Raw genomic sequence first — 16,049 nt, forward strand, 5'->3', positions numbered from 1 at the left:
AGTGCGGTAAAGAAGCGCGACAAATTTTTCCACAATTATAATCCTAAAGGTAGAGATGGAATTTTGAAAATTTCTTTTCGTCGACGGAATTTGGTGCACCTCCATCCTTTTGTGACTTTGAACGCTTTGTAATAAGCTTTACCGTGCCTTGTTTCAAAACGGGCATCAAAAAGATTCTGCAGAGCATCTCAAATAGAATATCCGAGCCGAATGTTATACGAATGTTATTCGAATTCGAGAAATTTATGAAAATACAAAAATAAATTTAAATAAAAAAAAAAAAAACAAAAAAAATTCCGATTACTTTTTTTCTACGTGTTATTTAAATGAAAAATGGATGAAATAAAATTGGCATATCTAAATATCAATATCAAGAGCTCATATTTGACTGAGATATTCCGTTTGGGATGCTCTGTCGAAATTTTGATGCGAGTTTGAAAAAAGAGTGTTTTTTTTTTTTTTCTTCTTCTTTTGGCTCAACCTAATATATGCACATACATATATATGCATATACTTGTACGATATACTTTGAGAAATTCTTTCAGCCTAAAATTCCAAGGAATTTAGTGAAGAGCCGCGTAGGGGAATTACACGTGGCCTGAAGTGTGTGTGTGTGTGTGTGAGTGTGTAAGGTATATAATACGGATATGGGTATAGGTATGTATAATAGGGGTGTAAAGGAAAGCCTTGTATAATTTGGTTGTAATTTATTAATCCGACAATTAATCCGACCCACGACCTCGCGGCCTCTACTTTACCCTTTCAACTTTCCCTCTCTCTCTCTCTCTCCCCTCTCCCCTCTTTGAAAGCACGTATAACGTACCAACTACCTAATTTCGAGTAAATTTTGTCCCCCGCCCCCCTCCGTGTGACTAATTACTCGTGTTTTTTACGCGGTAATTGACATTCCCTTCTTTTCATACTTTCGTTCTTTCTTTCTTTCTTTCTTTCTTTCTTTCTTTCTTTCCAGTCGTTTTCTTCGTTCGTTCTTAATTGTTCATTTTGAAACTCTTTCCCGGAGTGAGAATAAGAACGGAATAAAACTAGTACCGTGAAATTTTAACTTTTAATACCGAGGTGATATAACGATTAATTTTACACGTAGCGCGAAAATTTTTACACTTTCATAGTTTAAATTTTTAAAAACAATATAACGAAGATAGTGATAAATGAATCGAATATCTGACGAAGGAGTGAAATTGATAACGTAAAAACGACGAACAAAAAACCAACAACAGATGGAACAGAGAGAGAGAGAGAGAGAGAGAGAGAAGCTTTGGCAAATTATTTTACAAAATCGAGACTTCTTTCTTCTTTCTTTTTATTATTATTATTATTTGTTTATTTATTTTTAAAAATTTCCTTTATCCAAGAACAGTGCCTGCGGGTCTTGGATTAATAACGGATTAATTACGACACGTTCGTGTTCGGTTCGGTTCTCTTTTTCTTACCGCTCAGCTGCTGTTGTATACGTATAACCCTAGGGGTATAATAACTTTATAAAATTATCTGACGAAGGAAGAAAGAGGAGGATGAGGAGGAAAGAAGAGCAGCCTGATGCCGCAACGTACATATAACTTATACATTTTAATCCTTGGCAGGAAATATAAAATTTATCGTACCGCCAAACATGCTTTATGCCCTAGAATATTATATTTTTACATTTCTACCGGACGTCTGACCGTGAATTGTTATTTCTTTGAGTACGATTTTGTTGACTCGTTGTTATTGTTGTTGTTCTTTGTGCTCTATTGATTTTAGAATACGTGTGAAAAACATGGAAGGAAATATAGATTTGATGAAAATTACATTTTCCGATTTTAAGGGTTGCACGGGTAACTCTAGTTTTTGGATTTCTAAACTTGTCGGTTTTTCTTTTTTTTATCCTTTTCTTTTTTTTTCCTTTGATTTTTACGTCGTCGCGTTTTTATCACCGCGATCCTTCGGGGCTAATAAAATTTGTTGAAATCTTTGCCTTTTACGATTCCGGAACGCCTGTTACTACTGCTGTTATGCACGACGATTTGGACAACGATTAAAACTGATTTGACGAAGGTTTTCCGGTGAGAAAATCAAGGGTAATGAAGGAGTGAAATTTGGTGGAAAAAAATTCGGGGGAAAGTTTTCAAAACAAGGATAAGAAACGGCGGAAATTTTATTTGTCGAAAGCGATGAAGGAAATCGTTTGAAAAATTTAACGACCGGTCACAACGCTAATGTTATAGAATATTAAATATAACGAATCTAAGGAAAATTCGAACAACACTGCAAGCGTTTGAGAAAAGGTTTTATATTTTTTATTTTATTTATTTATTTATTTATTTTTTTTTTTCCTATCGGAAAGTTCAAAACAATTATAATTCCCGTATTTTTCATCTGATTCTGACAACGATTTACTAAGATATCCGTCCAATTTTCACTATTGTTCATCTCTTACGTTTCTTCAAATCTTATGCTACACAAAAATGTCCGAGAATTGTAAAACCGCTGAAACGAGTCGAATGGAATAAATGAGAAACTTGAAGAAAACACAATTACAGAATTACGCGTAATTTCTCAGAACGTTTTTGTTTTTTACACAGGGTATTAAGTTAACCAACGTTGATTAATTACTTTTTATTGTATTGTTTTATTCTTCTCTCTCTCTCTTTCTTTCTCTTTCTCTTTCTCTTTATTTTCCCGAAAGGAGAGTGTGTTACAAGTGTTTAAACGAGACGCGGAGGTGTAGCAGAAAACGAGAAAAGAAGAAAAAGAAGAAGAAGAAGAAGACGAACGGATATTTTATGTGTATTTATACGTGACGGTATAATGAATTAGCTCGAATCTCGTATACCGTGTAAGAATTAGTTATACAGAGCAATCCCAAGACTCCTGCAGCGAAATTTTCTCACAATAAAATAGTATTACATAGGTATAAGGATGAAAAGGTGGAGGAAGTGAAGAATATATAGATAAAATGTAGCCTGTCATCGTTAGAGTCTAACGATCCCTTAAACGCAACGACGCCAGATAATTAAATTCGGTCAATCTTAATTATACTCGTCAAACGACGCCGGAAGGATCGTACTTTCTTTTTTCCTTTTCTTTTTTTTTTTTTTTTTTCCTTTTCTTTTCTTTCCTTCGCCCTTCCATCCACGGGAAAAATTAATTACACGTTCGCGGAGGATAGCGTTCCGTGGAGAGATGAGAGAGAGGAAGAAAAAAATTTTAACTTTCGATAAATTCGGGGTGAATTGAAGAAAAAAAAAAAAAAAAAAAAATTGAATGCATGTATGTATGTATATTTTATATACATAATCGGTAGAAATTGTGGCGAATAAAATGCAATAAACTGTGAGCTGAGTGTAAGTTTAAGTCAAAAGTTTACCCGTTACAGAATATACTTAAAAATATCGATGCGAAATGTAACGTCGATTGATTTTTTTGTTTTTTTTTTTTCATTCTTTCAGTTCGTTTATAATCATCGAAGCTGAAATTCTTTATACAACAGTTTCGTTCTAATTAAAATATAGATGGAATTCAAACAGGAAATTGAATCTGTATGTTTCAAAATCCGTGTACGAGGTTTAATTAACAACGACTTTGAGGGTGAAATTCACCCGACATTTCCGCCTTCTATTATACCGAAACGTAAATCGCCTCTCGAAGCACTGATATTGTTAGGACCGGTCTCTGCACTGAGAGAAATTTTAGTTCCGATTACCGTTTAGTACTTAACTATTTTCATTTTTTATTTATTTTGTTTTCTTTCTCGTTACGATCACTGTTGCTAGATTTTGGCGCAAAATTGTTAGGCGTACCTCGTTTTTCCCAATTCCAACAATACTCAAATAGTCTTTTTAACGATACCTGTTTTAAAAAATGAAATTTTTCTCGGTGCGACCATCGGCTGTGAAAGGCTCTACACGATGTATGCGCAGCGTGCCTGTACGTATAATTAACGCGTTAAGTGGACTGGGAGTAGCGAATCCGAAACTCAATTATGATCCAGTCTCTGCAATAATTATCACCCCCCCCCAACACTCTCTCGCTTTACTCTCAATTTCGTACGTTCGAATGATCAAAGCGGCAGGAAGGGCGGAACGAACATAACCTCGATGGTTGTATTTAAGGTTGGCGTTACCTTTCTACTGTCTGCCGGTTTTTGCGCACCATATTAACCCGCTCTCAGATTTATTATTAGGTTAAATACTCCTGCTTTATGCAGCGACACGCGGATTCGTCTACCGCCAATTTGTAGTGAAAATTTCATCGAGTCTGTACGGTAATTGAATCGGTTTATTACACTCTTCGCTTTATGACTACGTATCTCGATTTCGGTATCTGGAAGAACCTTGGAAAGAGGTTTTAGCTGTTGTTTCGTTTGAAAAGTTAAAACGAATTATCAGCATCCTCGTTATCGTCGTTAAAAATTTGTATTTTTTGCCAAATTACGTTTACGATTCTGAAATATTTTCTTCTTTCACTTTTTTGTGAAATATGTAATAGAGATTGGGTCGTCAAACAGTCAACAGTCACACATTATTGAAAAATTCAAAATGGCGGATCCAATATGGCGGACGAAAATTTCAAATATGATCGAATACGGTTAAAAAAAACTCAAAGCAAGGGTTTTCGGAGTCGCTGATTGGATTCGTCATACTGAATTTTCAAAATCTGATTTCAGATTCGTAATCAGTGACCCCAAAAACTTATTATTTACGTAAAACACGTACATACGTACTGAATACAGAATACTTTGCATATATTTATAAATCATTATAGTCTGTATTTTCTTCGTTTATCAATATTTTAACTTTCGTATTATACATATCTGAACTTATGAGTACAATAATTCGATCATTATTATCCATTTACGATTAATTATTATACAACATTTATCATACATACGGTATATATATATATATATATATATATATATATATATATATATATATATATATATGTGTGTGTGTGTGTGTGTGTGTGTATAAAGACGTTGATGACGAAGTTTTGCTTACAATTAGAAACTTTTCTCTAAAGGCATGCGAAATTAGAGTCACTCGTTGAAGAGACGGGTACGAGCTTACACCTCTTGTCAATTTACATACATCAAAAGCCTCGAGTAATTTCAATTAGCGAGCATACATTCAAGTGTAATAACTTCTCGGAACACCTGGAAAAAAAAACAAATGTCGATGTCGCATTGAAATTTTACGTTATATTACAACGTACGGATAAATTATTTCACAGAAATTTCAGTCCGTGACTCGATCCAAAGAAGTAGCAAGTGAATAAATAAATAGATAGAAGTGTTAGGGATAAATTCGACGAGTACGTAAAATAATCTTTCTCGCAATTTTATCTTCGAATGAAACGACAAAACTCTTTTTGTTTCAGCAGACGGAGAGGATAAATTGGCAGCGGTATCGAGTCTGAGAATATCGGTGAGTGAATATCGAATATCAGTGCTGTTTTACTTGGATGATGTAACAAACTGATCGGTCGAACAACCAGCGTGATGGGAAATGTTAAAAAAAAAAAGAAATCACCTCCGGAGTTTTTATCACGATAATAAGCGAAAGATTCTTATTCGTCAATTGCTTGCAGGATTCAGCGGGGATCGTTTATTCTAACAAAACGCTGCCGGAAGTAAAACCGATCGAGGAATCGAGGGAGAGGAAAGAGATGGAGGTGGAGGAGGGAATCGGCGACGATGAAGACGAGGATGAAACCCTGGGTGGAGATGAGGCCGAGGAGTACGATGGCGAGGAAGAGGACGAGGTCAACGAATATACCGAGGAATTGAAGGCTCTCGCTGAATCACACGAAGCTATGTCGCGACGCGACGATCAACATCCGGGGACGAAGAATCGCAGCGGAAACGGTCAGTCTTCGCCTTCCGGGAGTCCGGATCTTCCTCTCCGGCTCGATACGGCCAAGAAGGATTTTGACTCGAGGGAGAAAAGCGTCGAGAGCGGATCCGACGAGAGCGAAACTTCGAACGAAGCCATTCTCGATGGTACAGAATCGGAAGACAAGGAGGTGATTATCCGATTATCGGGGTGCCGACACACCTGGAAAATCTGGAAAATCCAGAAATCTCAGGGTATTTAAAAGGGGTCGTGAAAAAACTTGGAATTTTCTAGGGATTTTTAATTTAGTTACGCGAAAAAATTGAAAATATCGATTTTCTGTCGTGGGAATTAGAAATCATTTTTTGAAGTAACAATTTTACTTTTTTTCGTTGAGAAAATAAATTCGAATTTAATTCGAAACTAATGTAGTGTTATTATGCTGAATGATTTAGATTTTAGTAACTTACTAGAACTAGGGAAATGTTAGGGAAAACTAGGGAAATCTGGTAATGTCATGGAATTTTTTATCTCCAAAAATTTGTGGCCATCTTGGATTACGGAAGAGAAAAAAGAAAACACTGATTTGCGATTCGAATATTCCACAGAACTCGGTCGATGGTTCGGTCCGATCTAACAAATTCGTTGTTTTGATTATGCTGTTTTTTGATGTGTGAGTAAAAGAACCTCAAAGACAAGAATTGTCAATCCCTGAATGTTTTAATCCTCGTTCTTGATATTTTTATTCTTATTCTTTATCTTCTTTTTAAGGTGACCGAACTCCTAAAGTACAAAGGGACGAATCACTTCAGAGTCGGTGGCAAGAATGAAGGGAAGGAGGACAAGGATGAAAGTGTGAAGATGAAACGAGTACCGACGGTAAAAAAGGAACTGAGCACCCAGAAGGAGATCAAAACACGGAATGATTCCAGTGCAGTTGAGAAGAGATTCGGCACAAAGGAGACACTCGAGGGGCTAAATGATGAGGCCAAGCAGAATTCGATGGGACAGGCGAAGGAATCCCGGGATGATAAAACTGCGAGTATCTTGACTTGTGAGGTGAACGCTAATTCTGCTTCATTTCTGCAACAACGATGACAATGACCTTTGCATCGGGGAATCGAAATGTTGTTAAACGAAAAGAGGAGAATTAGCAGATTACGATCAAAGGATGGAACGCAATTTTGACATTTTGTGATGTTTTCTGCCTTCCAGTCATCCGGTGTTAGTGATGTTGACGAAGAGGAGTTCATGGAACCGGAACTTGAAGATTACATGGACGAAAATTTGGACGCCGATAAGCCAACCGATTTTAAAGTCGGTAACTTTGATCCCGCGAAGCTTGAGGACCCAAGGAAATTGGACAAGAGGCAGGAAGCCGTTCTTCGCGATTTGGAGGCTTATTTGAGGGCTGAATACGATGCGGAACAGGAACAACAGCAGAAGCTTCAAGAGCTTGGAGTGAGTATCGAACGAATCGAAACGTTTTTACTTTAAGCAATTTATTTTCAAACACAAGTTATGATAATAAATTCGAATCTTTAATCAATTGTCGGACGGGCGGGTAAAAAGTTCCGTAGGAAATCGAGAACACCTGCGGTAGAGTATTAATATGAAAAAAAAGTGCCTTATAAATTTTGTCGGTTGAATAATAAAATAACATTATTTCCATGTCTCGTATATTTGAATATCGAGTCGAGATATGAATTAATTGAAAGACTTTCATCGTTAACGGTATTTTATGCGTGTATGTATACAGACACACATAGGTATATATACATATATATGTAGGGGTGTCGAGGGGTGTTAAAATAATTCGGAAAATTCGGGAGAAAATTGATTTACAGAGCTGCAAAAGCTACGCGCCGTCTCAGCGAGTATTTTCTCTAAAGTGCTGATGCTGCTCTGCGTATATTTCCCCCCTTATATATTATATATGTACACCTGTATGTAATATGATAATAATCATCGTCATTCCGAATGTTCTGCGAATGCAGCAAAAAAATATATCACTCTCTTCCTTCCGCAATTTCACGTCTCGTTAGCGTGCGCAGCGTGCGAAATAACGCGACGTTCTGCTGTTATAACGGAAGAGTGAAAAATAAATGAATTGCAACTAGTATTTTAATTATGTATTTTCGTTTATAACTTATACACTTCTTATAAATAAACGTGTCATGCTATCGTAATTCAAATCCAGTATCGAAAAACGAATAGTTTTGCGATACCCTTCAAGAAATGAGACGGAGACTTTGAAAAATTTTGATTATTTATATTGCAGTTAGTTTATTTTCTTATTCCTAATTATTGTTTTTGGTGTTTAAAATAATAACTTATTTCCTTTTCAGTATCGTGCAATTGATGTTTCAGCGCAATTTTTCCGCGAATGAAAAGTGAAAATATTGTTTTTTTTTTTCCTCTTCTTATTATGTATAATTGTAGAACATTTTTTATCTAGAGGAGCTATCATTTTATACCTAAGCCTGTATAAATCTTTCAGCAATCTGGTTAATCAATTACCAATCGTGCCTTGCACGCAGCTATTGAATCGTCGATTGGTATAATAATAATAGGGCAGACAGCTATGGTAGCTTAACATACGATACGATACGATACGATTCACACTGGAGATATAATAGAGAGAGCTATCGGGAATACGAATGAATTGCCAATTAGCTGCCTATTACTTTACACTAGAAGCGTTATCGCCTCTGATTAATCAACATCTAACGATCCCTGCTAAATACCGGCAGTTTTTCAGCCCTTGTTATACGTACTAAAATCAGTAGGTATTATCAAAGAGCACGACTAGTATGGAATTACAGTGTTGAGTTTAATTCTTCTTTTCTTTTTTCTTTCGATACGTCAGCTAGTTGTTTTTTTTTTCCAATTCTATTATAACCGTTAAACTTTGGTAACCATGTTGTTTGTTCGTTTTTTTTTTTTTTTCTTCTATCCACGGTGGAATATTGTTGGATGCATAATGTATACCACTGTCCATAGTAATCCGTTAAATCATGCAATGTTTTTCACCTCTTTAATCCTTTAGGCCCAAGAAGGCGCCCTGGCCGAAAGTTTGCTCGAACTGCTGGTGAAGCTTGCCGAAAACCCTCGTCGATGGAAACGAGTTCATCGACTTCTCAGTAAGTCCGCATGATTGATTGATCGATCCGCTCCTTATACAACCCGGGTACGAGATATTCGATGTATGAAATTTGGAAGTAGAATAATAATGCAGCGCATCTTTCCATGTGAACTTGAAATTTTCTCAACAACAACACAGTTCTCGTATTTTTGTGATACTTTAAACATATATCAAGCTTTGATTGATACAGCACGATGGTGTTGAAAGTATGAAACGACGTTTTCAGTGGACGTCGAGGGTGGCTTGGAGCTTTCGCGGCAAGCGCTCGAGGCGAGAAAAAGAGCTTTTAATCTGAACTCGTCGGCTGCGACGACTGTGACGCCGACTACTACGTCCCCGGTTTCAACGACACCGAAAAAACCCCGTAAAAAACCTAAGCTAAAGAAAAAGAAGAAGAAGCAGAGACACCACAGATTTTCTACAACTACCACCAGCCTGCCGACCACCATACCATTGCTCACGACCACTGAAGCACCCTGGCTTATAACCACACCGATGAAGTGGCGATTGGTTGCCGAAAGACTATTCGGTCCTCCGTGGGCTCAAGATTTGCAGGTATATCATTTCTATAACGGTTTCGTAGGATGATTTGCCATGAAACCATTTGTGGAAATCTGTCATTTCTTACAATCATGTCGTTGCTCGTATTTTACAAGGTTTAATTAGCGAAACACTGGATGAAAATCACTGTTTTTCAAGTGGGGGAGAAGTTTGGAGGTGCTGAATTTGCGAAATATTATAGTCTATGTTTTGCTTTATTATGGTTAATGAATTTTACGAACAATCCCGAAGTCGCAAAATAACAATTTTTTGTAAAAATTCATTGAAAATGCGTGATATTTGACAATATTGCCGATTTGCGAATTATTTGCAAGATTTTTCAATTAGAATAACTATATGCAAAGAAAACATTCGAGCTGAACTGCTGATAATTGTCGGAGATCATAAATAATACCTCAGATAGCAAACGTGGAACCTCGTAAGAACAGTAAATTTGTGTTTCAACGTGATTTTGAAGTTGGTAACGTATTAACGTTACGAAATAGGTACATTGAATAAGAAAACAAACGCTATTTCGCAAATTTGAAATGACTTGAAAGGAGTTGATTTATTCAAATCACAAGCATACCTATGTTTTGATTCAATTACGGTCTCCCGAATAGCAGATAATCACAATTAAGTTAAGAAATAAGGATTTCTCCCAAGGAAAAATGCATTGTAACATCAAAACTACAAACTTCAGCTTCACGTTTTTCACTCTTCAGGACGATCCGGAAGTGGCTAAGGTGCGTCTCACGGCGCCGTCGGGACCGAGAAAAGTGTCGCTTGTAGGAGGAGGTCGCGACTTCGTCGATCAGTTAGGGGTGCGAAAGCAGCTGGACGAGCACAAGGCGTTGAACACCGAGCGTCAGGCGCTGATGTTGGAGTCTTCGCGCGAGTACACGGAGCCGCGTCGAGTTCATTACGGGAAGGTGAGCACCCACCAGGGTGGAATATCATCGAGTCGGGAACCGTCGGCGGAGGGCGTCGCCGGTTTCCGAACTGGAAATCGGGACCCGGCTCGGGTTCGAGGCTACGATCCGCCACAGGATCGTCGGCTGGGTCTCGGCAGCTACGCTGCCCAGCTTTATTCCCGGGGCCACATGACCTCGGCAGGTGACGAATTCGGCCCCGTTCAGAGTTATGCCCAAAATCGCGAGTATCGGCCGCCAGGTCGGGAATACGCGGCAAGCGCGAGCTGGCGGGATTCTAGATACAAGTACGGACGGCCGAGTTGGAAAGCCGAGGATCCGGAACAGTGGCGAAACTACAAATTCGAGCCCAGGGAATACTGGTCTTCCAGAAATACCGCTTGGGAAAGACGCCCTGCTCCATGGGAACCGCCAAAGAATCCCGCGCCCTGGGAGGAAGCGGTCTCCGCATCTCAGACCAAGGGCAACGACGAATCGGCCGGTACTCCCGACCCGAAAATCACCGTCAAGACCTGGAATAGCCTCACCTCTGATCCTGCTACGTGGCCGTTTAAACTCGCGGATACCAAACCATGGCCCAAAGATGCTAATGGAAAATCTTATAATCCCAATGCCGCCTTGGTTAGGAAACTTGGGCTCGATCAAGACGCGAAAACTCAACTCGAGACTCACAATGTTGGAAGCGATTTGCGTAAGTTGGTGAATTTATTACTGTTCGTTTATTTGATGTTGACAGAGGTTGTTTCGTTTTCCTTTACTTTTTTGTCTTGTATTTGTTCCTACTGTCGACTGGTTTCAAATCTTCCTGAATTACAGTTTGTATTTTCGGTTTAGTCGCGCTCAGCTTCGCTGGAGTACTCGGGTAACTTGTAATTGTCAATATTATGCTGAAACATTGCGCGGCTTAATTATTGATAGTCTCTAATAATTAATAGCAAATACAATGTTTTTACAAGTGAGTTTATTTCGATTCGACGTATTAGGGTGCGATTAAAAATTTACACACGCGTAATTCATGTGGATTATGTAAACAACGATAAAAATTAAGACAATCAACGACGACTTATCCGTTGTACAAATGATCGACTCCCGAAAGTATAATATTAAACAATCAATGTGTATCCTTATTTTTCAACAGTGCAACTGCAGAAGAGCAACGGTCCATCGGGAATGAAGTACAAGGGAAAAGGTAAGGAACTGAAAAAAGAGGCGGCGACGACAGGTGTCGAAGCGGTGGAAGGGTGGTCGCCGAAAGCGGCCATGTCTCCGAAGATTCAATCGGTCGGTGCATGGGTGATGCCGGCGGATCAGTCGACCTGGAAGCCGTATAATCTGAAGACCGTCGACTCGTACGGCGAACCGAACAGACAAAGATGGAACCCAGAGTTCCCGGGTAAGTTTTCGAAACAGGGAGACGCTGGAAGCTGGCCGAAGTGGAAACAGTTCGCCTATCACAGAGTTACCGCCACCCCAATTTTAAGCCAAGGAGCTCCCCTCGACGGGCCGAGGGCACGGAATAACGCGTACATCGCGGTTTCTGCCGTTACTTCACCGAAGTACAATGGTAATCAATGGAGGAAAAACGACATCGAGGAAACTCCGGTCGCTCAAAACGCCGCACCGCCTCTTTTAGACTCCGATCATCCTGTGAGTCAACTCAGAGCAGCCGGTGGCCCCCCTATTTACACATGGAAAAAGGACGGCGTTACTTCCAAGGTCGGTGTTGATACTGGAAAAGTAAACGCCACCGATCCACTCGAGGAACAACTCGAAACTCTGAGGAGGGACACCGCCTGGTCGCATGATGAAAATCGCGACAAGATTAAGGTGAGTATCTTATCACGAAATAAACTGTTTATCGTTAGCTTTAATTGACATTGAACCAGATTTGAAAAATTAAGTTAAATAAACTTGACAAAGAAATCAGTAAATAACAGAACTTCGTTGATGTGTTAGTATTACATTATAATGAAAGATCCAATTCAAATATAACGATAAGTAAACTTTTTTCCCCTCCAGACGTTTCAAGCACTCTACAGGAAAATTTCTTGCCGTGGTAAATTATGCTCAGTTTTTTTTTTTTTGTTTTGTAGCGATTATATGCGAAAACTTTACGTCGACGTGACTAGGACCCAGATTCATGCAGAATAGATTATATGTACAGTTTCTCCCATTGTTCCAAGAAGAAAAAGAAGAAGCACTTCAAACTTCTCAGTTTCTTCTTTACGCGTTCTTTACTCCCGGTTTTTACACGCGGCACAACTCACAATCAGTTTAAGTGATTCGGACTGCTAATTCATTCGCAATTGCACAGGTATCCTAATTAGAATATTCTGTTCTATCTTTTATTGATAGTTTCGGTGCAGAGGTATTTAATAGAAATATATATAATAATATCATATGTAGAGAAATAATAATTTATACACAATAACAATGAAAAATATATGGTTACGTGTATAGTTACTGTCAAATTAACTATATATAGATATACATAATCTGCAATACATTTTTCTAATTGAACAAAGCCTCTGCAATAGGTACGCATGACAGTTAAATATTGACAAGAAAAATTCAGTATCTTTTTCACACTTCAACTGAAGGGTTTACTTACATCTGTCATGTATACAATTACTTAAAATAATTCTCCAAAATTCCTACACGATTCAAATTCTATGCACGTAAATTGATGAGAACATACAAATCGTCGTGCAGTTCATTTATTATGCCTACAAATGAAGCTCGAGTTTCTTACGGGTATATTATACCCCATGAGAAAGAATTAAAAAAAAATCATCAACGTTACTTAATTTTAAGGAATGGAAAAAAAACTTGTTGTTCCAGAAACAGCTGAATGTGATTAACGATGCTTCGGAGACGTTAGCCTCTCGGTTTGCATCGGGAGGTACGTCAAACTCTTCAAACGAATTAGAAACGTCAGCAATTCCCGCTGAGGATGGTGGCAAGGGTCATAACAGTCCTAATCTTGATGCAGATACTGACCAGAATACCAAGGATGTCTCGCATAAATAGAGATCATCCAACCGCGAGGGTGGTTCTGATATATGTCTAGATACCGTATTGTTCCGAATATAAGCCGAGGGGCTTTTTTTTTGCCAGCACCCGGCAAAATCGTCCTCGTCTTAAAATAAAACACCCCGAAATACTGTTTCAAAATTGGGGGTCGGCTTACAGTCGGAACAATACGGCACATTTGTGGAAAAGAAATGTTATTGAAGAAATGGGAGACATGAGCAAAGTGAAGTGGCATGACTTTTTTATTTATTTATTTGTGTTTTTTTTTTATTATTATTTTTGCCTATCAATTTTTCTACCACACTGAATGAAATGAATAAATGAACGAAAAAAAACATTTTTATTCCGAATAATTGATGATGCTGAACTGTGTGAAAAGTTATTTTCTCTTTGACCTTGTCTCCCCTAATTCAATACACGAGGCATTGTCATTATCAATTTAGTAATGCACACTATAGCTACAGGAAATAGATTGGCGAACGTAGCAATGGCACAGAACGAATAGTAATTGACCAGCTCGAAGCAAAGAATTGCAGATGGGGAGAAAGTGAGATCTTTAAACAACTGCCACTGTAAAGGAGAATAATTTGCGAAATTGCAATTTGAACAACTGCTGCAGCGTTTAATATTTTTTTCATAATAAATTTTAACAAACTTGCTGTATGTATTCATAAATTGAAGACCGGTGGAACGTTACACAGTCCAAAAAATGTTATTATGCTTACAATAATAACAAAATTCTTGATTCTAGTCAATATCGTATTTTTTGTTAATTAAATAAATAAAATAAAATAATAATTATACTTATATGTTTATCAATTCATGGTGCATATCCACCTGGTAATGACAAGGATTCTAATGTACGGCAGGGCAGATTAGTATAATACTTTACAGACAAATGTCATACATCCATTTACGAAAAATATGTGTTGACAGTATGACAGATTCTTTCTAAACCATTTTTAACAACAATGCTTTACAATTCGCTCAAGCACCTTGATATACGTATCCAGAAGTCCATACTGAAACGTCTTTTGTGCGTCAGAAAAAATTAGCGATCTATGAAAATATTGTGGTAAAGATTTAAAAAACGAAAACATTCTAATTGAACATTCATTGCCTAAATCATCACGTTAATCCTGCCATTGGTACTCACACCATTGATATAAATTATAAATAATCTAGGAAGGATTAGCAGAGGAAACAAAAAATAATAGTTTTTGTGTTTTAATCGGAAGTTCTTAACTTGAAGATGTGTATAAGAGTTAAATAACATGATACTTTGTTTCATAATTTATTACTATATATATATACATATAAATAATGTAACGTACCGCAAAAACGTGATCGTTATAAAAATTGGGAATGAGCTGAACATGAAGTTCGCGTGGATCTTAAGGATCATGAGAATAACTGGCAACGCTGCAACTGCGGTGTATAACGTATTTTGTATAGATGTAGTCATTAGTAGATTTATTAAATTAACTATAATTAATTTAAAAAGTATATATATATATGAATATAATTATATGATACCAAAGCTTGACCAAAAAATGAAGTGGAAAAAGAAAAAAAAACATACATTTTACACACAGCAACACAATCTTGGAAATACGGTCGTTGTGTAAAGGCAGCATACATACTATAGTAATAATTTATTATGTAACAATATAAGTACTCGATGCAGAGTTGATCCCATATCACATTCGTTACTTAATTAAGTACTAAGTTATATATTATATAGATATAATTGTTTCTGGAATAGAATTGCAGACAACACTTTACTATGTAATTCTATTCACTATTAATTTTTATCGTATATACTGATGTGAGAATATACATTATGATAATCATATCAAGGAATTAATTGATGTTATTACGGTTATCGTTATGACTTTTTAAATTTATTTTTTAACTCACCGAATCCCGGTATAGATATTTTTTCTAGCTGCATGGGCTTCACGATTTGAAATTTATTTTCGAGGCTTCATTGTAAAAATAGAAACAAACGATGAAGAAAAATTTCAAATCATATAAAATAAAATCTTTAATTTCTCGACGGCTATGTGATTTATTAGATTGTTGTATGTGTGTTATAACATGTGTAGTAATGCGCACACCTAACAACTGTGATTGCCGTCACAATTCTACGTTACGCTGTGAAAAATAACAACCACAGCAAGCAAAAATAAATAAATAATCCAAAACCAAGTGTGGGTGACAGTGAAAGCATACGAAAAAATGCATGCTGTAACGGGATATATTATCATATTAATATATTTTAATGTCTATTTACCACAAAATATAAAATGTTGACATAAAAGTCACGAATACCAAGTGTTTATACTACTTTCACATCAATTTAAAACTAAATACTCCTATATAAAACTAAATCACCATCCGCAGTAATTTTTAGTTGTTCATTCTTAATGTTAAACCCTTAATTATTTTTTCACCTCTTTTCTTATTCACAGTGTTAATATTCAATTGGCCATAAAATGGAAATTAATTTGAAACGCGGGATACGTTATTTTTCATAAAAATGAGTTCGAAAATTTACTTCAC

General features: G+C 37.1%; 1 protein-coding gene across 4 annotated transcripts in view; it reads left to right on the top strand.

Annotated features, from left to right (window-relative positions):
* Positions 1–15,815, top strand: part of LOC124183343 — a 62,927-nt gene extending 47,112 nt beyond the window's left edge. The window contains exons 2-10 of one of the 4 annotated variants that reach the window (XM_046571725.1): positions 5,380–5,426; positions 5,590–6,024; positions 6,606–6,893; positions 7,050–7,295; positions 8,884–8,977; positions 9,206–9,534; positions 10,245–11,142; positions 11,590–12,278; positions 13,299–15,815. In XM_046571725.1, the coding sequence (XP_046427681.1) occupies positions 5,380–5,426; positions 5,590–6,024; positions 6,606–6,893; positions 7,050–7,295; positions 8,884–8,977; positions 9,206–9,534; positions 10,245–11,142; positions 11,590–12,278; positions 13,299–13,481 (3,209 nt within the window). In that variant the 3' untranslated portion in view covers positions 13,482–15,815. Of the gene's footprint in view, positions 1–5,379; positions 5,427–5,589; positions 6,025–6,605; positions 6,894–7,049; positions 7,296–8,883; positions 8,978–9,205; positions 9,535–10,244; positions 11,143–11,589; positions 12,279–13,292 lie in introns of all 4 variants that reach the window. The other 3 variants (XM_046571727.1, XM_046571724.1, XM_046571723.1) reach the window with 3 other exon arrangements.
* The last annotated feature ends 234 nt before the right edge of the window (positions 15,816–16,049 follow it).

This window comes from Neodiprion fabricii, chromosome 5 (assembly GCF_021155785.1).
Source record: "Neodiprion fabricii isolate iyNeoFabr1 chromosome 5, iyNeoFabr1.1, whole genome shotgun sequence".
Taxonomy (NCBI): domain Eukaryota; kingdom Metazoa; phylum Arthropoda; class Insecta; order Hymenoptera; family Diprionidae; genus Neodiprion; species Neodiprion fabricii.